The sequence below is a fragment of the Spermophilus citellus genome (genome assembly GCF_964194105.1).
Source record: "Spermophilus citellus genome assembly, chromosome: 7".
NCBI lineage: Eukaryota > Metazoa > Chordata > Mammalia > Rodentia > Sciuridae > Spermophilus > Spermophilus citellus.
This window is the reverse complement of record NC_138188.1, coordinates 30,300,615-30,325,441: the sequence shown is the minus strand read 5'-3', so window position 1 is coordinate 30,325,441 and position 24,827 is coordinate 30,300,615. Positions and strand designations below refer to the sequence as shown.

Sequence of the window (24,827 nt, the reverse complement as noted above, 5' to 3'; positions counted from 1 at the left end):
ACCCTGGAACACAGCTCTGGGGTCACTGCCTTAACTTGTCCCCTTCTTTTCCTTTATTCCTTCAATAATATCCCATGAGTTCTGGTGATTTGCCAAAAAAACAACTCCTCTCGCAAATGATACAAAGTTTTGGTGTGACCTTGTCTATGGTAACCAACTCTTCCTGGTTTATCCCAACTTGACCCATTTTAACAATAAAACTCACCTATTCTGGGAGCTCCCTCAGTTTTGGGTAAAATGTGACATTTGGTCTCTCAAAATCTAACCTTCCTACTAGGTTTAAACAAGGGCTTGGTCACCTGGGAAAGGCCACACCAGGTAAACACCAGCCAGAAGAATCTTTACTGGTGAATATGACTCACCAGGAGCTGCACTGGGTGTGTCCAAAGTCTTTTAATTGAAATACTTTTGTTGTTTAAGCACCAAGCACCTTCATTTTTCCTCATGGCGTCTTCTATCAGGCTGTTTTTACCAAGAGAACTATATAATGTCAGCAAACTTAGAATACCTTAATTTAAAAAAAAATAATTTCTGCTATTTAGGATGGTTCTCTAAAATTTTTCCATCTACTGTGTTATGTACATTATTTTCAAATAAAAGACTTCATGACAACAAAAAAAGAGCCCTGACTCACAGATACTATTATCACCATTCTTCCCTTCAAATATAAAAGCAAACCAAAGACAGACACAACCACCCTTATGCCAACAATAGCAATAATAACAAAGCTGGGGGCCAGTGATGCTGAATTTCAAAAGCACTCATCATGCACTTACCCTTTGTCAAGGTACAATTCCACTAAGTGGCAAGAAGCATAAGGAGGAAGGATTCCGTTGAAAACATCTAGCGCCATCTGTAGGCCACTCACAGTAGTGTCATGCTACAGAAATTGGGAACAAATCATTTTCAATCATTTTACTGCTGGTTCAGATTTGCATTCAATAGATATGCATTTGTAGAGCACCACTAGGGTTTCCCATTCAATTTAATTTCCCTTACTCCCAATGTCTTAATAAGTACTAAGGACTAAATATAATAAGTATTAGGGAAAGAGCTAATTTTACTTCAGCATTTGCTGTATGCTAGATAGTAAGATTTACATACATATTCCTATTTAAAAAATGAAGAAACTGAGATCCATAGACATTAAGTAACTTGATTATCATCAAATAAGCATAGAATAAAGTAAAATTGAATCAAGTCTTCTCAGTCCTCTGCCTTTTCCCAGTAAAGCAAATCTCTGCTTTTGCTTGTTCCATTGATTTTTCATTAAAATTTAAGATATTTTAGAACACATTAATGCTAAATTATATTTTTCTATAGATTAGTATCATTGTATTTTAAAGTTTTGGAAGAGTATATAAGGCCATAAATGTTTTAGGGAGGTTAAAATATAAGGAAGCTTAAAAATAATTGTAGCTTAAACATAATTGTAGCAGGGCACAGTGGTGCACACCAGTAATCCCAGTGACTTGGGAGGCTGAGGCAGGAGGATCTCAAGTTTGAAGCCAGCCTCAGTAATTTAGTGAGGCCCTAAGCAACTCAGCAAGACCCTGTCTCAAAATAAAACAAACAAAAGGGCTAGGGATATAACTGAATGGTAAAGTGCCCCTGGATTCAATCCCCTTAACCCCTGTCCCACCCCCCACCCCCCAAAAAAAAGAATTAAAGTTAAATGTTTGCCTCAGAGTGGCTGAAAGGTATACAGGATGATTTTCAATCCTGGAATTGATTAGCTATCTAGTGTTAGGTAATTCTCAACTTCCACATCTATAAAGTGGGGACAACATTTCACTGCCCAAACTGTATGACGGTGTACACATATTCAAAAGGGGTGAGGACCAATCAAAAAAAAAAGAAAAAGAAAAGGAGCAACATAATTTGATAGAAGTCACACAATAAGTTAGAAAAAGAAACCAGATTAGAAGCTAAAAAATCAGGCCCACTTCTCTTTAGCTCCCTCCGTGGGCTATTTCTCTAGCCTAATCCATATGGAGGATAATATAATAATCAAGCTTCCCTGTATCTTCAGCCATGAATGAAAACATGGCTTTCTCTAGTCAAATCATAGTTTCCCTTATAACCGAGCAAATCCCTTTTCCTGTCTTCTTGCGGCTCTGGTTTCAGACCTCTCCATTTTTCTAGATATTACATAAGCTTTCTAACTAGGTGCTGGTCCCAGATTCCAGTCTTTCTACAAGATAATTAATTTCTGAAATTCTGCCCCCATCCTGTCCTCCCTGCCCTGACCTCCCTGAGCAAACCCCTTCCAGGGTAGGGCGAGTCTCCCCTGCTTCATATCTCTCCTTACATTTTACCCTAAGAAGCATGATCTTCAAGCTGCCTTCCAGCTCAAACATTCTGAGACTCTATCAAAGTTGCCTGAGTCTATCTGCTTATCTACCTGCTTATCTCTCCCATCTCCTGCAACAGAGAGGTGGCCGCCCTTTAGGAGGCACCAAAGCCCTTGCTTCAATGGTATTTCCACACTGCTTTGGTGTTTGTCTTCTTGTTAGCATTACCATTAGATTGTAAATTCCTCAAGGGCCAGAATGACACATTTAATCTTCACATCTTTGTGCAGATGCCTACCATTCCCTGGGTAATGGGGAAGTAATCAGGATCAAGATGAGGTTCCTCTAAGAGATCACACACTTAAACAAATGGGTGTTAAATAAAGACAGAAATACTTACCGCAGAATACATGACAAATTTTTTGTAGTTTTGGGATTGAGTTGTGCTCTTCAGGTGATTCAGAATTTCACCGACCAGGACACCTTAAGGAGATAGATCAATAATGGAGCTGAACCAAACAAGGCTTATATTTTAGTTTTCAAACTTATCCATAAATGGGGATGTTCTCTGATGATTTATCAAGAGAGGCAAAGACCTAACTTTGGTTGAGCCTCAGCTATGTGCTGGGTAGCATAACTTACACACATTTTTTTTAAACTGATGTTTCAGTCTTGTCCCTCATTTATAGCTAAGAAAGCTGAAGCGTGGCGACATCAAGTGACTCACCCATCTGGGAAAGGAGATCTAGACTGGTGCATTCTAGAACTCTCCTGTAATGGGTTCTAAATTTCAGTTTAGGAGGCTGATAACTTGGAAGTTATTTTAGATTTTTTTCTTTCCAGATCTTACAAAATGGTTGTCAGCCAATGACCATCTCTTGAGCAGAACTGAAATGACTGCAAGGCATGTACTTCTGTCTTCACCTCCTTTTTTCACTCTCCAACAGTCAGGCTTTATGGGAGGCCTTGGGAGAAAGCAATTCTCCAGATGTGTGCACAGATCATGGGCTGTTTGTGGACCATTTCTTCAGATTATCCTGGGGGTCACTATTGGGGAGCAGCCAGAATCTTTAGCTCTCACTATCTGTCATCAGTAGAGGGGCGCTTTCTGCCCTTCACATCCAAACACCTGACTCTTGTTGCTCCTGAGGTGGCGAAAGGCAGGTGCACAGAGCACAGTCTCTATGCTGTTTGCAGATGCTGAAAGATGTGGTGTACCTCCCAGTGCCAGATTCTGCTTGAGGACACGTTGCTTCAGAGACTTCCATGACCAACTCTGTTGGGGAGTCACAAAAGAGACTTCTGTGTCTTGGTTGGTTGCTCTACTGTATATGTGTTCTCCTGGCTTACGAATGACCAATGGTGTGTGTTTGCTTTTGGCAATGAACAGGCATTGACATTAATAAACTATGATCCCAGACTCTGTAGTTTGCTCAGCAAGTTAACCCTGAGCAGCTATTCTGGGTCAGACCCTGTGCTAGGTGAATCAGAGCAGTGTTATGAAATACTAGGAAGATATAGGCCTGTACACCAATTAGCACAATAAAAGGTTAATCAAGGAGGTAGGTGATTAGTTCTTTTTTTTCAGATGCTGGCATTTACCATGAATGAAAGAAACTGGGTGCTGTTTTTCTAACAAGTCTCAATTTCTCTGGAATACTTTAGGGACTTACACTTGATCTTCATGGTACTAAACTCTGTTGCCAAGTTTCTGGAAGTCATGATAATCATCTGCCAAAAGTGGCTTGCCCTTTGTCAACCTGTGCCTTTTTGGGCAGGCTGCAGCCTTGGTCACAAGTGTGGTATCAGTTCTTAGTTCTGGGTGATTATTCCCTAGTCCCAGGAGTAGCTAGGGGTGACTATCAAATCATCTCTGGGCTCTGGCATGCCAATATTCCATTTTATAGGTGGGATGGCAGAGGCTCAGAAAGGCTCAGTAACTTGCCCAAGATTGTGTGACTTGTAAGCAGAAAGCCTGGGTTTTGAACCCAGTATGTCAAAATCCCTGTTCACATAAAGCAAACATCTAAATTCCCTGTGGCATCCTTTCTTAAATTTGCATGAACCAGACAAAACATTATTGATCAGAAAACACAAACTTCACTTCTTTTATTCCTGGGCTACAGAAAAAGTTGGCACATTTTTTTTCCTGTAAAAGGTCACATGGTAAATGTTTTAGGCTTTGTGGGCCATTAGATCTGTTGCAACTTTTCAACTCTGCAGCGGTAGCATGAAAACTGCCAGAGACATTGCATAAATGAACAAGTGGCTGCTTCAGTAAAACTCTATTTACAAAAACAGGCAGTGAGCTGGATTTAGCCAACCTCTAGTCTACAGCAAGAGTGGATGTTGAAAAAAAAAAAGAGTGGGTGTTTGTTCCAAAACTAGTCTTGGGAGTTTTGGGGTGTGTGTGTGTGTGGGCACATCACCAGACATTGTCACCTCTGAAATCAATTGGTGGAACAAAAGTTCTGGTCAACGTCAGAAGATACTGGTCACAGTACTGATGTTCTTGTATTCTGTGTCAGCAGGACAATGGATGTTTTCTGTGCATGGTTGTGTTCAGCCGCTTCATCATTCAATCAGCATGACGTTGACAAATCTTTCATGCTGAGTCAGATAGGAACAATAGGGCGGAGCTCGTGTTTTGGAAGAACCACGAAGGAAACAATTTTCTGGCTTATCAGTGGCACTGAACTTCCTCTAGGAAGTAGGGCAGGAGGGTTCCCACAAGTGCCAACCTATATAATCCATGACCAGAGAATATCTGAGGGAAGGACACTTACAGACAGAGTCTAGTTTGATCCACTTATCAGATGGGGAAACTGACACCCAGAGAGAGAGGAAGTGGCTTCCCCCAGTATAACCCTCCAGTAGACAAAGAGGGTAAGTGGGGAGGGAGGAGGAACGAGTTGCTAGGGTAAACCCCATTTCATATATATATATACACACACACACATCTGCACAGCATTAGATTACTGTTCATTCCTTTCTGGTGTAAATCATTGGGATTTTACTAAGCTGTGGATTCTAATTCAACAGTTTTCAAGTGGGGCCTGAGCTTCTGCATTTCCAGCCAGCTGTTAGGTAAGGGGGTGTTGCAGGCCAATAGGCTGCACTTGGAGTAGTGAAGGGCCAGATTCTTGAATCCATCACGATGAGGCTGAGGGGAAATAAATCTTGATTCTGGTGCACCAGAAATGAGGCCTGGTGCTTATGTAGCCAGTGAGACCCTCTGTGTCTTTTGTTGTAAAGGATGAGCTTCTTCCTGGGTTCTGCTCCTACACACAGTCTGTACCTTGCCTGGTAATTTTTCTGACATGCTAGGTTTCATCTAAGACTCCTCTCTGGATGTGCTCTCTTCCTCAAGGGCTGGGCTTGTTGCTTGTGCCATTCTTAACGTGGAGCAAAGACCTGAACATTTTCGTTGGGTCTGATTCTGTACCACGCTATGAGGACTTTGTCATAGCAGCTTTGCAACACCCTCATGTCATTAGAGACCACTGTCCTGCATTATTAGCCCCAACCTCACACTCATTTCACATGAATTTGCTCCTAATCATCCTGGTTTCATGTCTTATTAGCTCTTCTCTTGGTTACAGCTTGTCTCACTCTATATCTAAGGTGTAGCCCTGCTTTTCTAGCTGTAATTGACTCCATAACTGACTTCTAGCTCTAATTGTCAGAATTCTCTGCTGCTATGCCTTCTCTTGGGATTCTAATGGACCTGGCCTTATCAGGTGAATAGCATTTGGCAGGAATCCTGATGTGATTATACCAGTTTCCTCAAAATGTCTAAAATAGGCATGTCCTCACATTAACCTCTGAGCCTGACACCCCACTTGGTGTTTTGGCGTGTCCACCTAGCTGCCCTCACAGGCTGCAGCCTCTATCTCTAACCCACCTGGTCCTGGCTTCTTTCCTCTACTCACCTGTCCTCATTACAGGGGCCCAGAATCCTCCTGCTTGGGTCTACCTTCAGGGTCACCTGTGCTGGGAAAAGCCAATTCTATCCGAGAAGAGGCATCACTGACAAATAAGTCTCAATACCTTTCAACACCAGTGAAACAATTCAAGCTGTGTCATAAACTTATCAATTGTAATAAATAAAATATATAGATCCTGCAAAATAGGTTCTATTAACTTTTAACCATGTCTTACAGGTTCCCAGGCACAAGTGATTTTCTTCGGACTCAGATATGAATCCTTGGTTATTTCATCTGGATAGAGAGATCTGGACAGAAAGGACCATTTATTTAGTGTTAGCTCAAAGCTTTCAATTTCCAGATGAGAAAATTAAGGCCCAGAGTGTGTAATATTGATGATTACAGTAACACAATGTTTGCTGACAGTGTATTATGTACCAGCTGCTGTTTGTTCTAAATCCTTTGAATACATACATTCATTTTAACCCTGTCTATGAAGCAGGTGTTATGGTTACAGTTTTAAGAGATGTGTCTGAGGTCACTCAGTGGGTCAGTGATAGGACTGTGACTCAGACTCAGACCACAACCACAAATCCAAAACACATCTCATTTTCAAAAATACTTACCTCCCTGGAGTCTACTTTTCTCTTTCTGCTTATGAATTCCAAAAAGGGACAGAATGGATAATTCTGATAATTCTTTCAACTTAGCCATGGTGTCCTTAGTGGCCCAGGAGGGTAAAGTGAAATTGTGGACAGCCTGTATCAAAGAAAAAGGAAGAAAACATTTGTGCAATTTTTTTTTATTAATGACTATCCTCTTTGTTGATTTTTTAAAAATCTTCTTTGGCCCCACAAGAACCACTGGGGCCAGCCTTTCTTGTCCTACCACTTCTTTTAAAGACTTTATATCACAATAGATAGTTTTTGACTTAACTCTGGATAAACGTGTGATTCATATTTTGCAGAACAAGAGTGCAGTAGGGCAAGGATGTGGCTCCTTCCTTTATGCAAGGGATGGAAATCTTCTATGAATCTGTGGGGGAAGGTATAAGCTTACAGGGTAAGATGGTATTTTCTCTGAAGCTGAATGAGCTGTCTGAGAGGCCTGTTAGGATAGGCAATGTATTTCTCTGGAGCCTTCAATAATAGACACCCACCCCTGGGAACTTGGAAGTTTGTACCTGGGGCACAGTAGAGACTGGGTAGATGTTTGTTAAGCATGAACAAGCTTCAGGCAGTGCAGGTAGAGACCTAGTGTCATTATTTATTACCCATTAGAAAAAAAGCTGATTAGGAGTCCCCAAGTTTCAGAGAGAGAGAGAGAGAGAGAGAGAAAAAGAGAGAGAGAGACTGATTGATCATGAAAGAGCAGAACAAAGTGACACAGAAGTAAGAAAGAGAGACACGAGAAAGATACCACATAACATGGTCTCCTTATGGAATAGGTCAGATCAAACTGAAGTATGGAGTTAGCCTACTTTAGGCCTTGCGTTTAATCCCCAAAACAAAACCCACCAACAAAAGAACCAAAATAAAACTAGAGTAAGGAACTAAATCAGTGGGTTCTTGTCTCCATTGACAATGTCTTCAAGACTAACAAATTTCATTGAAACAGATGCTGATGATAAAGTGGAAATATTGAAAGAGTAGCTTGCAGTTGGGCTAGTGAACTACCAAAGAGGGGGCACATGGTGTCATCTGTTACTGAGATGGAACTATAAAAGTAATTGTTGCCCCCTACTCCCCCATGATGAACTCAAAATCAGAAGTGGATGGTCAGGTGAATGGTCAGAACTGCGCCAACTGTGCTGGGAAACAGAAAAACACTCCTTTTGTTAGTGATGATGAACATTTTTTTCATATATTTGTTGATTGATTGTATATCATCATCTGAGAAGTGTCTGTTCAGGTCCTTGCAATTAGAGAAATGCAAATCAAAACCACTCTAAGATTTCATCTCACTCCAGTCAGAATGGCAGCTATTATGAAGACAAACAACAATAAGTGTTGGCGAGGATGTGGGGGGAAAAGGTACACTCATACTCTGCTGGTTGGACTGCAAATTGGTGCAACCAATATGGAAAGCGGTATGGAGATTTCTTGGAAAATTGGGAATGGAACCACCATTTGACCCAGCTATTCCTCTCCTCTATACCCAAAGGACTTAAAAACAGCATACTACAGGGACACAGCCACATCAATGTTTATAGCAGCACAATTCACAATAGCTAAACTGTGGAACCAACTTAGATGCCCTTCAGTGGATTAATTAATTTTAAAAAATGTAGCACATATACACAATGGAATATTGCTCAGCAATAAAAGAGAATAAAATCATGGCATTTGCAGGTAAATGGATGGAGTTAGAGAAGATAATGCCAATGAAGTTAGCCAATACCCCCTCAAAAAAATGCCGAATGTTTTCTCTGATATAAGATGACTGACTCATAGTGAGGTAGGGAGGGGGAGCATGGGAGGAATAGATGAATTCTAGATAGGGCAGAGGGGTGGGAGGGGAAGGGAGGGGGCAAGAGGTTAGCAATGATGGTGGAATGTGATGGACATTATTATCTAAAGTACATGTATGAAGACATGAATTGATGTGAACATACTTTGTATACAACCAGAGACATGAAAAATAGTGCTCTATATGTGTAATAAGAATTGTAATGCATTCTGCTGTCATATATAAATAAAAAGAGAAAACTACTCATTTTGGCCAGAAGGTGGAGCCTGGTGAGTGAAAATACCGGGAACGTTGAAAACCACAGCCCCAGTTTATCTAGCTACAAAATTAATTCAAATGCATCACACAGTAAAGAAGTTCTCTCCTGACAAGCCAATTTTGATAGCCTGGCTTACAGTTGGCTTGTGTATTAGGCAAGTTTTCTCCCTTCTTTCTATGTAACAAACATTTTGTTTTTCATTAAAATGCTTGACGGGAATCCAGCATTCCTCAATGACGGCAAAGTAAATAAGCGTCACTGTACAGAAGAAAAAAATTTTGTTTGCAGTTTTCTAAAGGGTAAAAATCATAAAATAATGCAGAGAAAAGAGAAGTCAGAATTTTCAAGCTAATATGAGAAAAACCTGAAGTTGTGTTTCAATATCAAAGGGAGTAACAAGTAAAAATTTGTAAGAAAAAATGCAAGTGTATTTGTTTATTTCAAAATAGGTATAAAGCATAAAACCGGATAGCAAATATATTTAAAATATATATATAAATATATATATACTTATATATATATTTATATATGTATATAGATATATTTTTTTCTTTTACCTCACAATATAAAGGGTCGTAGACTTTACTCCAAATTCCAAAAAGGTCCTGGCCATGGAATCCTGAAAGTTCTGGCAAGGTTACTATAAAATTCTGGAACACAAGCAGAGAGAAAATATTTCTACATCAGGGTTTCTCATCTTTGGCATAGTTTGATATTTTGGGTGGGTGGGAGGCTCTCCTGCACATTCGTAGGCTGGTTAGCAGTATCCTGACCTCTCCCCACTACATATCAGCAGCACTCCTCATCTTCCAGTTGTAACAGCCCAAAATGTCTCCAGACATTGCCAAGTGTTCCCTGTGAGGCAAATCCACTCCCCTGAGAACCTCTGTTCTTCACAGAAGACTGCACCAGTAACACTGGCTATGGTATATGCCAACCAAATAATTTTATACACACTAATTTATTGTTTCTCATTAATACATTAAAATTGCAGACGAATGCTGGCTTTCTGCCACCTGATCCAGGTTTGTGCTGGGATGGAACTGAAGCAATCTGCTTCAGATTCTCTTTGGAGGTAGGCCAAGTTGCAACTCACATGTAAAGGAATGTGTGAGGTGAGAGTGACAGAAGAAAGTGGATCTCAGGCCAGAGCATCCTAGGAAAGCATGACAGAGGCAAAACTTCATCTCTGGCTATAACCATAAAATCTGGATGAAATGCAGACATTTCCTTAGGGTCTGTACTATTCTTGGATTGTCATAATGAGACGCATATTCATCGATCTGCTGAAATGGGCAGCAGTTTCTAGGAAGTCTTTTGAAAGACATCATTGATTGAACACATTTTCTAGGAAACCATAATTTGTCAATATTAATTCCAACATATTTCCATAAAATAAATAGAAATGATTGTTATAGACCCCACTATCACCACTCTAAATGTAAAAGATCCAGGGTCAGATGATTTCAGGGAGGGATTCTACCAAACTTTTTGAGAATAAATGATTCCAATGCTACTTTAACTGTTCTGAAACAAAGAAAAAGAGAGCTTTCAAAAGGCATTTTATGAGTTAGGATAACATCGATACTGACAAAGATTGCCCAGAAAATAAAACTATAATTCAGTGTCACTTGTATTTACAATGCAAAAGACCTAAGTAAGATATTAGCAAAGAATTCAATTTCACATTAAAAGAAAGGAAATATATTTGAGAAATGTAAAGATGGCTCAGTATTAGTAAATCTAGGAATATAATTAATCATAGTAGTTGATTCAAGGGAAAATAACTTGATTATATTTAAAATATTAAACAGATTGTTCAAAAGATTAAACAATCAAAATTTATTTTTAAAAGACACTCAAGAAAATAAGAAAGATGGATGGATACTTGCTTCACATAATAAAAATGTGTCTACTATATTTTGACTCAAAAGTCAGCATACTTAATAGGAGAAAACATCTAAGTTTGTAATAAGACCAGGATGCCCACTGACAATCCTACCATGTACCTTGATACTGCAAGTACTGACTAGTGCAGGTAGGCAAAAGAAAGAGATTGTAGGTGTAAATATTAGAAAACTAGAGGTAACAGCATACTACAGGGACATAGCCACATCAATGTTTATAGCAGCACAATTCACAATAGCTAAACTGTGGAAGCAACCTAGATGCCCTTCAGTAGATAAATGGATAAAAAGATGTGGCATATCTTATATATATACACACATATACACACAATGGAATATTATTCAGCAATGAAAGAGAATAAAATCATGGCATTTGCAGGTAAATGGATGGAGTTAGAGAAGATAATGCTAAGTGAAGTTAGCCAATCCCCAAAAAACAAATGCTGAATGTTTTCTCTGATATAAGGAGGCTGATTCATAATGGGGCAGGAACAGGGAGCATGGGAAGAACAGACAAACTCTAGATAGGGCAGAGGGATGTGAGGGGAAGGGAGAGAGCATGGGGTTAGAAATGATGGTAGAATGTGGTGGACATGGTTATCCAAAGTACATGTGTGAAGACATGAATTGGTGTGAATATACTGTGCTCTATATTGTGAAAACAATATGCTCTATATTGTGTAATAAGAATTGTAATGCATTCTGCTGTCATATATAAATAAAAAATTAATAACGAAAAGAAAACTAGAGGCAAGCCATTGTCATTTTTAGATATTGCCAATTTTATGATAAATTTACCAGAAAGGTGTAAAGCCATATATTAAGAAAATCCTAAAATAATCTTTAAGAACAGGAAGAATTATGTATCATATTCTTCTTTTTAAATTTTTTTTTTAGTTATAGGTGGACACAATGTCTTTATTTTACTTTATGTGGTGCTGAGGATTGAACCCAGTACCTCACACGTGCTAGGCGAGTGCTCTGCTCTGAGCCTTAATAGTGAGCTGGGTGCTGTGGCACATGCCTCCAATCCCAGCAGCTTGGGAGGCTTAGACTGGAGCATGGTGAGTTCAAAGCCAGCCTCGGCTATCTCAAGTTGCTCAACAACTCAGCGAGACCCTGTCTCTAAATAAAATACGAAAGTAGGGCTGAGGATGTGGCTCAGAGTTTGAGTGCCCCTGAGTTTAATCCCCAGTACCAAAAGAAAAAGAAAAAGAAAGACTTAACATTGAAAAGTTGCAAATTCTCCTTAAGTTATCTTATAAATTTAATATTATCTCAGTAAAAACATTAAAAAGTTAAACAAGCTGATTCTAAAGTGCAGAAAGAAATTAAAAATATAGCCATGACAATTGTCAAGAATACAAGTAAAAAATAAATGTTGGCAAGGATATGGGGAGAAGTGTGTACTCCTACGTTGCTGGTGGGACTGCAAATTGGTGAACCACTCAGGAAAGCCGTATGGAGGTTTCTAGAAATCGAACCTCCATTTGACCCAGGTATCCCACTCCTCAAAGGATTTAAAATCAGCATACTACAGAGCTGTAGCCACACCCATATTTATAGCAGTGTAATTCACAACAGCCAAGCTATGGAACCAACCTAGGTGCCCTTCAACAAATGAATGAATAAAGAAAATGTGGTATATATACACAATGGAATAGTTCTCAGCCATAAAGAAGAATGACTTTATGGCATTTGCCAATAAATGGATGGAATTGGAGGCTATTGTGCTAAGTGAAAGAAGCCAGTCTCCAAGAGTCAAGGGTTGAATATTCTCTCTAATATGTGGAAGAAGCTAAGCCAAAATAAGGTGTGGAGGGGGGAAAAATAGAAGAAAGATCAGTGGAGTAGACGAAGGGGAATGAAAGGAAGGGAGAAGAGATGGGATGGGGAAAGATAGTGAAAAGAATCTGCCCTAACATTTCTATGTACATATATGAATATATCACAGTGACCCTCACCATGATGCACACACACAAGGCACTAATTAAAAATAAAACTATAAGTAAATAGCAGAAAGACCAATGTAATAGAGGGAAGGGAACGGAAGAAAGGAGGAAGGAAAGAGAAGGGGAAATACTGGGGACCGAACAAATGATAGTTCTTGCCTCTCTAATTATGTCAAAATAAATTCTATTGTCATGTATGACTAAAAAGAACCAGTAAAAATACAACCATGAAAACTCAGAAAACATAGAACAATGAGGGTGAGCAACACATTATAAAGTCTCAGTAATTACAACCATGGTTTTTTTTTTTTTTGGCTCATAAGAACAATGGAATAGAATAGAAAGTCCAGAAATCGTCTCCATGTATACAGGAATTTCAATATATAATATCTCAGATTAGTGGGAAAACAGAAAGCATTCAATAAAAAGGGATGGGGCAATTAGATAATCTAACAGAAAAAAAAAACTTAGGCAGGATGGATACCTAATACCACTATAAACTGTAAATGGGTGCAATATACAAATGAAGAAATAAAGCTGTAGTGAAATTAGAAGAAAGCATTCTAGACTCACTTAATAATCTAGAACCGAGGAAGCCTTTTCAAAATATAACTGAAAACGTAGAAGATATGTACGAATACATGGATACACTTACAATCTACATGGCAGAGACATGAAAAACCAAGTCAGGGGACAAACAACAATATAATAAACACCCGTCATGTCACAGACAGAACTACTAAAATAGAGAAAAATCCTAAAACTTTGAAGAAAAAAGAAAACCACTATTCCAACAAAAAAATAGTCAAGTGAAAAGAGTAGGAAAGAGACACATGGCATTTGACTGGATGGAGATGCCTGAGCTGACTCATTGTAGAAGTTCTCTAGCACAGGCTCATGTAATGTGATGAGGGTGAGCTTCCTTGTCTTGCTCCTCATTGCAGACAGGATGTGTCTAGTGGCTCCATTTTTCCCTCATCAGATTGGCACACATTGCCAAAGTGGCCTGCACATTGTTGGCAAGGTCCTGGACATACAGGCTGTCCCATGCCATTCTGCTGGGAGTGGAAATCGGTCCAATCTCTTCAGAGGATAATTTGATAATATTTCAAAGTAAGTCAGAATTTCTACTTCTGAGATATTATCCCGTGGATATTGTTATGAAATTATTTAGATGCCCAAGGTGTTCACACAGACGGTAAAAAAAATAAAAGAGTGGAGATGACCCCCGATTCCATCAATAGGAAAGGATTAAAATAAATGCTGGTATGTCCATAGATTCAGACACTGCACATTTGTAAACAAAACAAAACCAAAACAAAACAAAAAAAGAATGAAAAGAATAAGGATATTTTTATGTGCAGATATAAGGTATTTCCAAGACATTTTATTCAATGAAAAAATAAGAACAAAAAAACCAAAGTGCCCAGCCCTATGAATAGTACATACTTTTTGTGGAATCAAAGGAGAAACTACCAGAATATACATGTATTGGTTGGTATAAGCATAAAAACCTGAAAGACTACATTAGAAAAGAATGCTTTTGATTATTGGAGGGGTTATTAGAGACTTTCCACTGTATTCCTTTGGAAGATAATTTTTAAAATACAAAGCATTCCATCTTCTACCTTATGTGCCATCCTGAAATGGGGGTGACCTTTATAAAACAAAAAAAGACCTGTCCCTTGTGTAGGAAGACAGGCCCCAGTCACTTGGCCTCAGAAAGCACATGATTTTAGACCTCAGTTAGTCTCATCCAGCTACTCATGTGCACCTGGTTCCTGCCAGGGACACGGGTACAGGATTTGGCTTTTCTACTGATTGTGTCTCCCACATAGGGAAGGGGATCAGGTAGAGATGATTTTCCTCATTAAATATTCTAACCCATTGCTGTCACCAGCCACCCACAGACACATTCATCCCCCACCCTTTAAAAAAGCCAAAACTTTATTAAATAATCCCACTGTAAACCTTGTAAGGATGAAGCCTCTTCTGGAATTCCTCAGATTTCAAAGTCTCATGTTCAAGTTCTTGAAAACGAGGGCAGTTCCTGGAAGGCAGGTGGAGCAACTGAGGACAAAAGAAAGAGCATAAAGACCTTGATTGGCCAGAAGCACCTTGCCAAGGGAGCTGCGCCATTATTTTAAGCCTTGTTTGGTCAAAGGCAACCTTAATAAATTAAGATTCAAATATGCTAGACGTGTGCTCAATGCTAAAATAGGAGAAAACAAGACAAGTGGTCTGAAGGTCTGAAAACCACAGCATCTGTACCCAGATCAGAAAAAAAAAAAAAAACCTTTATGATGATTTTTTTCTTCCATGAACTTGCCTAAATTGGAATGTGCTGTTTGTAAATATTCACACTTGCTGTGAATTACTGTTATCTTGCTTCTTCCTCCTCCCCTTTCATTTCTAGCACTAGGTGCCCATTGGTTATATACCCTTCTCCCCCAGGAATATGGAAAATAAATTAGAGGTCGGGAAAGAATCTTAAGAGATCAACTAACCATTCATTGACTTCGGTTCTTGCAAATTTGCAGACTGTTAAAATAAGGGTATATATTAAATGTATGGGAAAATATAATTTAAAGCCTATTAGGAGGACAAAATGATTATCCTAAAATGAGTTTACATCTGATGATCTCTTGGGGGTTTTAACTATGCGCTACAGGTGGGTGACACCCAAGTTCATTTTGTTGCTCTTGCTTTTCTGTATTTGTCCTGTATTTCTGGACAACACTATTTGTATATTTCTCCTTGACATGGACAGAGCCAAAGTGGACTTCCTCACTTTAAGCCATTTCTTCTTGATACTTTCTCCACTTTTGCCAATGGCAAAATTTACAACCCGGCTTCATAGACTAATCATTTTTTTGGGGGGGGCGTCTATTTTCAAAATAGATCTAAAATAGGCCCTTGTTTGTCGGCTTTCAAAATACACCCAACAGACCCCTCTCTATCTTCATTGTCCCCTACCAGTCCCTGCCACGGTCATCTGTGTTTCAAATACCGTGAATGCCTCCTATTTGGCCAATCAAAATCCTTTTCTTCTGCCTTCACAATTCATTCTTCACACACTAGCTACACTATTGCTTTTTATTTTTATCTTTTAAAGCATTCATCAGATCAGGTTATTTCGTGGTTCCCAACCTCCCTTAACTTTTCATTTGACCTGGAATAAAATCCACACTCAGCATGGCTTCAAAAAGTCTACAGGAAGGTGGCCCCTAATAAACACTCTGCCATCCTCTCCCATCCAGCAACACTGTGGGCCTTCTTGCTGTCTCTAAACACCCTGGTTGAGGGTCTCTGCATTAACTCCTCCCTGCCTGGAACAGATCCCCCACTGATACTCACCTCGGCTCGGCTCCTGCAGCCAGCCTGCACGTTAATGTGTTTACTTCTCTCAAAACACTTATCACCATCTGAAATTATTTTATTTACTTCTGTATTTTCTTATCCTATCAAATATAGATCCCCAGGGGCTGCGGTTGTGGCTCAGTGGTAGAGCGCTTGTCTAGCACGTGTGAGGAACTGGATTTGATCCTTAGCACCACATAAAAATAAATAAGTAAAATAAAGGTATTGTGTCTATCTACAACTAGAAAAAAAATTTTTTTTTTTTTTTAAAACAGAGTATAGACCCTCAAGAGACCTAGCATCTTGTTTGACTGGTTCACTGCTATAGTGTCAACTCCTAGAACAGAGATGTTGTGTTAGTGGCTGCTCAGAAAATGTTTCTAAGTTGCTTCCTGCCTTGTCATTTCTGCTCCTGTTGGTGACCTTGCTGGCTTTCCTTCCTCTGACATCTTTTATCATCTAACTCCAGGCCTTCGTTTCCTCTTTGCTGAATTGCATCAACAAGTATTCTCTGAGGCTCCAGTGTCTGTTCCTTCTAAATCATTGCCATATGATACTGAAGAGTGTATGCATGCACCCCTTGCCTTTCCTACCTCTGAGGTCTGGTTCAAGTTCTTACTCTAGGCAGATTTGAATCACTTCCCTGTGGGAGTTTCATGCAGGTTTTATTCTCTGAACTCGTTCAGCGTGTATAGCTTGTCTTTGATGTCATGTTCTACCATTTTGTTCTGCATGCTTTACTCATGATCATTTTCTTTCATCAAACAGATCATAAGTTAGGGAGGAAACTTGGCCTTGTGTTTTTCTTATATTTCTCTATAACACCCAGCATAGTTCTAGGAGTAACCTTGTGTTGATTGATGGATTTTGTTAGACTTCATAACTGACAGGAGAGCTTTGTTTGCTTTAGTGAGCAGGTAGCTGGAAGCCAACAGTAGATAATCTTGCTTGTTTCTCTCTCCCTCTTTTTTTCTCTTCTAATAGTACCTGGATTCTCTTTCTTTCTTTCTTTTTTTAAAAATATTTATTCTCTGGGGCTGGGGATGTGGCTCAAGCGGTAGCGCGCTCGCCTGGCATGCGTGCGACCCGGGTTCGATCCTCAGCACCACATAAAAACAAAGATGTTGTGTCCGCCGAGAACTAAAAAAAAAAATAAAAAAAATATTTATTCTCAAGTTTTAGGTGGACACAATATCTTTATTTTACATTTATGTGGTGCTGAAGATTGAACCCAGTGCCTTGTGCATGCTAGGCGAGCGCTTTACCACTGAACCACAACCCCAGCACCCGGATTCTCTTTCTATGTAATTTAATTACTGTCTTTCTGGATTACAGGTTAAATAGATATCCAAGTTTGTGTTGGCTAAATCTGGTGCTCCTATTTGGTCTTTATCTCTGCAGAAAAGCCTATGGGAAAAATGATTTTTTTTCTCTTTGGAAGATAATTTTCACAAAAATTTAAGAACATGGATAATATAATACTCCACTTCTGATTCTATAAAGGAAGACGATATATATAAACCATTCTGACTTTTCAGGACATACCACAGAAGTGATCAATTTAGAATAGATTTATCTTGATTGGGGTTGACAGGGGACAGCTGTTTCTACAAAGCACTTGGGGAAAATTCTTAAGCCACTAGGTACAGCAATTAAGTCAAATCTCTAGAATTACTGGCAGGACAAAGAGGACAGCAACATATCCTGGAAGTCATTGTTAAGTGTATGTGTGTTGGGGGGTCCACACTAAGCCTCAGGCATAGAGAGATAAGGTAGTGCTATGATTTGAAAATGTCCCCCAGTATTCCTGTGTTGGAGACACTGTCCCCAAATCAGTGGTGTTGAGAGGTGTGACCTTTGGTAGGTGACTGGTCCAAGTGGGCTCTGCCCTCATAAGTGGATTAATGGGTTATTGTTATAGGAGTGGCTTTTTAAATTTCTTTTTGTACAGGGGTTGAACCCAGGGGCGCTTAACCACTGAGCCCTTTTTAATATTTTATTTAGAGACAGGGTCTCACTAAGTTGCTTAGGGCCTTGCTGAGTTACTGGAGCTGGCTTTGAACTCTTGATTCTCTTGCCTCTGCCTCCTGAGTCACTGGGATTACAGGTGTGCACCATTGCACCAGGCTAGCTTTTTTTAAAAAAATAAAATCAAGTACTCTTTGCTTTGTCTTGCCATGTGATACCTTCTGCCACATCATGACATCATGACCCAGCAAGGAAGCCCTCTTCAGAAGCTGAGCAGGTGCTGGTGCCACATTCCTGGCCTCCTGGCCTCAGAGCTACAAGCTAAATGAGCTTCTTCTTCTTCTTCTTCTTCTTCTTTTTTTTTTTTTTCATAAGTTACCTAGTCTGTGCTGCTCACCTGTAGAAATGGAAAGTGATCTAAGATAGATCCTGCCTATGATGTAACTATAGGGAAATCAGGAAAGAACTGCTTGTTCCAAACCATTTCCTACATATACACTGGAATATTAGTTACATATATTTATTACTGTTTTTTAAAATATCAAGTGTTATGAAAAGGCTAGAGTTCTTAGTCCCACCCTGGGTAAATAAGTTAGAGTGTTTCTCTCACTGTCCCAGTGAGGTAGCTTGGTATACAGTTCTCAAGCTGGGCTGCCAATGGGATCATCTAGGTATACTATTTCTAAAATACTGATGCCTGGAGACTCTGGTTTGTTATGGGGAGTGCCCTGGCCATTAGGAGTTTTGAAAACTCCCCAAGAGATTCAAATAGACAAACTAAGTTTGAGAATCACTATTTTACAGGTAACAAAACTAGACAGATCTAGTTTGGGTCATAGGAGTACTGTTTACCAGCTATGTGGCTTTGGACAAATTTTGTTTGTTATTTTACCTCTCTGAGCAGTCTTTCTCCTTACGATCAAAGAACAATAGTATTATCCATCCCAGGTTGTTATGAAAGGTAAATATGAGGGCATATATATAAAGTGTGGGGACCAATCATGAACTCAGCTCTTTCTTTTTTTCCCTACCTAGGAATGTAGATTTTTCTCGGGGCGGGGGGGGGAGTTTTTGGTAAGCAGGGAGATCTGTGTCCAAATTGTGTTGGGCACCCAAAGCCTAGAAACTGAAAGCAGCCCACTGGAAGGGAGGGAGACAGAGAGACAGGGAGGAGTCAAGAGGGACAAACTGGCAGAAGTTGAAATGGTGGCAAAACAAAGTGGATGGTAGAGATCTGAAGAAATATTCAGTTCCTACTCATCCTGCCTAGGGTTTTCCATGTACTACTATGACTGTCCCTTGAATTAATTCATTCTTTCTTTCTTTCTTTCTTTCTTTCTTTCTTTCTTTCTTTCTTTCTTTCTTTCTTTCTTTCCTTCCTTCCTTCCTTCCTTCCTTCCTTCCTTCCTTCCTTCCTTCCTTCCTTCTTTCTTTTCCTTTTTCTTTTTTTTAAACGAAAGAAGTAAAACTGTACAGCCCAAAGTGTCTTCAGACTCCCAAATCCACTGTTCTGAGAACCCATGAAATCCTCCTTCCAGGGCCACGTGATATCTCCTGGACCTCTCCATATACTGACCCGATCTTCAGAGATAGCAACAGTGTGGACTGGGATGGGCTGCCAGGGTAAGCTGGGGTTCCAGATGCTGGTGCCCTCTGGGGGAAACAGGGCTGCTAGGTTTGTCATAGCACTCATCAAAGTCCGGTCAACATCCGTGCTTCGAACATAAACCTAGAGTGGAAAAATCAAAGTAGAAGATTTTTTTTTTTTTTGTACTGGGGATTGAACCCAGGGGCATTTTACCATTGAGTCACATCCTCCCCAGCCCTTTATATTTTTTATTTTGAAACAGGGTATTGCTAAGTTGTTTAAGGCCTCACTAAGTTGCTGGGGCTGGCCTCAAACTTGTAATCCTCCTGCCTCAGCCTCCTGAGTTGCTGAGATTACAGGTGAGCACCACCATGCCTCAAAACAGAAGTCAATTTGGAGGAAACATGAGGGTCTCTTGTACCCCTTCTGTGGAGCTGGCCAGGTACTAGAGAAAGAGCAGGACAGTCACACTGGACTATTAGCAGACATTGTAGTAACTTCATAAACATAATATGTTATAAAATGAGTAATATTCTGAGCATACCTTGGGATAAAGCCAACTAGAAGGACAATAGTTGAATTGACAAATGATACCAATTAGCAATGTCTACTTGCCAAGCCAAAGTATTTACACAAGTATCCATAAAAATTTGAACTTACTCATATTTGTACAGTTTTAGGAATAAATAATCATATAAAGACAAATACATTTGTAAACAAGATCTCTGACTAATATAAGTACCTTGGAAAACAAAACAGGTAAAACACTTATACATATTCAGAATTAATTCTTTTCAAGGGTCAAGGTTCCTGCCGTTAGCACCCCAACTTGCCTGATCATGTTTATAGGACTTATTCAAGAATTTATCATATCTTTTCCTTAAATATTGTCCAAGTTCATAATGCTGTTCCATGCCTCTCTATGGGAAAAAATAAAAGCAAAAGTTAGTGAAAGTAAATGAAATTGTCTCCTCTCTTCTAATTGTACCTGTGGAATGAATAAGGTATGATTCAATAGTTGCAAAATAACAACACATAGATACATAAAAATAAAAACAGTTGCAATCTTTAGTCAGGACTCTCGCCCCCCCTGAGAAGACGAATTCACCTTAATTAGCACGTAACATAGGAACTTGCACCTCATATGTGTTTAGTTGATAGTTGGTGATTGACCTAATTAAAATAAATGACTCATCTCTGGTTTGGTAGTAGGATCCTTGATGGTAGGGTATTGAAAGGGACTGGTTGACGGATAGGTGGGGATTTTGTGAATGAAATCCAACTATGTGGTGAAGGTGGGCTTGATGAATCTGAAGGTGCCTTTCAACCTTTGGATGCAATGAATGATTTATTATCCATACAGTTTATTTATGACTGGTTCATAAAGGACTAAAACTTATTAATCAAAGTGTAATCTGTGAGTCAGAAATATAGACATCACTTGAGATCACATTCGAAATCCAATTCTGGAGCCCCACTCTTGACCACTCAGTGAGAATCTTAGAGGGTGGAGCTTAGGAATATGTTTTCAGCAAGCTCTCTGAGACCTTTTAAGGGACAGCAAACACTGAGATGCATTGCATTAGCTCAGTGGTCCTCAAGTATTACTGAGCATCAGGAATAAAACTACATAGAAGTGCTGTTGAAATACAGATTCCCCCCAAATTCTAGCTTATTGTATCCTGGGGGGAGGGGGTCATGGAATTGGCATTTTAACAAGTACTCCAACTGATTCAGATGCAGGAAGTAGAGCACCATGCTTTGAGAACACTGCTGCAGATTTGTCTTGAATCCAGAGCCTCTTCAGATTTCAAGAGCTAGAGAGGATGTGGCTGCAGGGTGCTGCTTGGCTGCACCTGCTCATTAGCTTGTCACTGTTGAGCACCACTATTATCACCTTCCATGGGGATGAATGTGGGGAAAGAATGATGTGGGGACCATGATTGGGTACCTGATGAGCAGGGATTTGGGGTCTTGTTGTGTTCTTATGGCTAACTTTTGGGGGAAACAGTCATCTCCTGTACAAAGCAATGGTTTTCACATTTCAGAATGGCACATAGAATGACCTGGGGGACTTATTAAAACATAAATTTCTAGGCTTTAGCATTAACATCTCTAACTTACTGTTATAGAGCAGGGCCAGGGAATTTACATTAAACAAGGTACTGGGCAATGATGAGGCTGCTGGTCCAGGGCCCATACTTTGAGAGCCATTGATCTAGAGATTCATCGTCCCATCATTATGCCAATTAGAAGTTCCTGGCCAAAGGCAGAAATTGGAGCTCTAAACCTTTACCACTTAAGGAGTGTGCCATATACTAGTACCACTGGCATCATCTGGAAGTTTGCCAGACATGCAGAATCTCAGGCCTCGCATCAGACCTGCTGAATTAGAATCTGCATTTTTAACAAAACATTTGCACACGAAAGCTTGAGACTCCATCCCAATGCATCCAGCTGGTTAAACATCAAATTCTAATGTCATTACTTCAGAGGAATCACATGAAACAGCACCCCCACCCCCACCAAAGGCAAATGAACCCAGGGACCTTAACTTTGGCTTGTTAGCTAGTAAGAGCATGATGGTGTCATCCCCTAGCCTCTCACTCACTCTCAGTCTTACCAACTTCAGAAAACAGCTGCCATCATGAAAGCCAGGATCCCCTCCCCATGATTCTCCAAAAATAAACAACATAAAGGACAATACTGTTGAGAAGTCACCCAAACAGCAAATTCTCAGGATCCTTAACTTGTTTCTCCCATAATTTGTGTTTTTTTCCACCCCCACCTATGAATTTTCCTATAGTTGCAGTGACTCACTCTTATCACAAAGCGAAAGGATGATACAGGGAGAGATGCAGCCTTTGGCTCCAGACTGTCTGCCTGCCTCAAGGCTGAAGTGCTTGCGAGGGGCCGGAAAGGAAAGCACCTTAGAGGATCTCACGAAAACAGAAGAGAGGCCAGCAGAGGAAGGGGATGGAGAGAGAGGGAGGAGGGAAGACTGGGAAACGAAATCTACCAATTTGTTCTATGTCCATGTATGAATATACCACAGTGAATCCCGTTTTATAATGTATGTGTATTATGTATATAACACGCTAATTAAATTAACAACAATAATAATAATTATCAAAGAGAGATCAGTAGAGTAAGTGGATGGAGAGGAAGAAGAGGGGAAGAAGGGAAGGTCCTGGAGAATGAGACTGATTGAGTTATGCTATGTTCATGAATATGGCACAGCGGATTCCATTATTATGTATAATGCACCAATAAAATAAATAAAAATAAATGATAAAAGAAAACATTTCAGAAATTGTTCCCAAAGCCCATTAAAATTCCTAGACTCTAGCCCACCCCTGCGACCCTTACAGACTTAACAACTAGCTCCCTTTTTTTTTGTTCTGAGAGCCAGCTGGGTCAATGCTGTGTCTCCTTTCTGCTCCAGCAAGAGGTGCCAATAAAAAAAATTCTCGTCTCTGACACAGTTGTCCCTTAATCTGATTCTTCTGATGGAGAATATGAGAACACACAGAGCCAAGTACAGATTCAGTTTATTGATTAGAAGATTTTTTTTCCCCTCTCTCTCTCTTCAACATTTCTAAATTCACAGATTCTGTTGTCCATATATAGCTCCTGTGCTTGGGTAAAGCCAAAAAGGTAAAAAGCATCAAAACAGTGACAATTCTACACACATTTACCCTGGAGACTCATCCACAACTTTCAGCTGGGCATCCAACCAACCTGGGTGAGCTGGCCAAATCCTTGGGGCCAGGAGGATTCCTTAATGGGGTCGTTAGGAAATGTCTCAATGGGACTTCGGTCTCCATGCCGAAATACCTGAAAAGACATGTGAGACAGTAGTTTTACAAACTTCACTTGGGTATTTTGCTTCTGTTTGTCATAATAGTTTCTTCTAAACCTCTGGTTCTTAACCTTGGAGGCCCACTGGAATTGGGCCTGGGAAGTTCTAGAAAATTCTGAGGACTAATTAAACCAAAAGTATCTCTAGTGATTTTGATTTAATTAGTCTGGAGTTTTAGCCAGGGCTCCAGAATTTTTTTTTTTTTTAAAGATCTTTCCAAGTAAACCTCAGGTTAAGAATCACTATTCAAAGTTCACTAAGACTTTTCCTAAGTTGAAGATAATGTTAGAATCAGGATGATTAGCCATTGGGAGATGGATGATACATGCATGGAGATAGTCCTTTCTATGTCAGATAGGGTAGGAAGGAACACAAAGCTCACAGAACCACTTTATTGCAGACAGACACTGGTGAGAAATTCTTCCCTTAATTATGATTACTGAAATGATGGTGTTAAAATTTTACATTTAATAGAAATAGTGATTTTAAGCAACACATTCCATTTGTGAAAATTTTGAGACAATGATTTATTAGCTTTAGGAGGTTAAGGATAAAGGAATTACAGATAGGGAGATTTGGAAAGCTGATTCTCAGTACTCTATAATAACGCACTTCTGGATTTGTGTGCACATCCTACAATTTTCACTGAACATTTCTTTTTGGAAAGAGTGTGGACTTTTGGAACCTTGGCACTTTGATTATAATATGCTTTCAGAATAGCATATCCCACCAAAACCAAAGCTATTTGATAAGTAAAAAGTAAAAAAAGAAAAAGAAAAATACTCAAGAAGTATAAGACAAAGTCTACACTGATGTCAGCAAATATTTTTAATATAGAGGAAGCTGCGTCTGCATAATGCTGTGCTTTATCTGAGATCACCTGTACTTGTTGCTTATACTACCTGGCTAGAATGTTCCATTGAAGAGTAAGCCAAGAGATTGCTCTTTTGAAACCTTGTAAAACAGCTCAATAGACACAGAATAAGCAGCACTCTCAAACTTTAGTTATCTTTGAGAAGGAATTCCAAGACAGGGCAGGGGGCTTCTTTGAAGACCTGGATTGTCTCTCTGGTATTGAAGAAAGCCATTGGCTCCCTAAACCAGTGAGAATTGAAAACCTCCATGGAACAGGCTACAGGAAACAAAGGAACAGCTGTGTAGTGGATTGTAACAAACTGTTTGGGTCAGTTACGGAAATAAGGTCATGAATGGTCAGTCACCTTCCAGCAGGAGGAAAAGCTG

At 39.6% G+C, this 24,827-nt stretch overlaps 1 protein-coding gene across 2 annotated transcripts in view; it reads right to left on the bottom strand.

Moving 5' to 3' along the window:
• ACP3 (acid phosphatase 3) overlaps nucleotides 1-24,827 on the bottom strand; it is a 53,303-nt gene that overhangs the window by 16,525 nt on the left and 11,951 nt on the right. For both annotated transcript variants that reach the window (XM_081301799.1, XM_081301800.1), the window contains exons 2-9: nucleotides 23,465-23,560; nucleotides 20,557-20,643; nucleotides 19,712-19,864; nucleotides 14,779-14,877; nucleotides 9,506-9,598; nucleotides 6,847-6,979; nucleotides 2,695-2,777; nucleotides 777-880 (exon numbers count right to left, since the gene is read on the bottom strand). In XM_081301799.1, coding sequence (XP_081157925.1) covers nucleotides 777-880; nucleotides 2,695-2,777; nucleotides 6,847-6,979; nucleotides 9,506-9,598; nucleotides 14,779-14,877; nucleotides 19,712-19,864; nucleotides 20,557-20,643; nucleotides 23,465-23,560 — 848 coding nt within the window. The remainder of the gene's footprint in view (nucleotides 1-776; nucleotides 881-2,694; nucleotides 2,778-6,846; nucleotides 6,980-9,505; nucleotides 9,599-14,778; nucleotides 14,878-19,711; nucleotides 19,865-20,556; nucleotides 20,644-23,464; nucleotides 23,561-24,827) is intronic.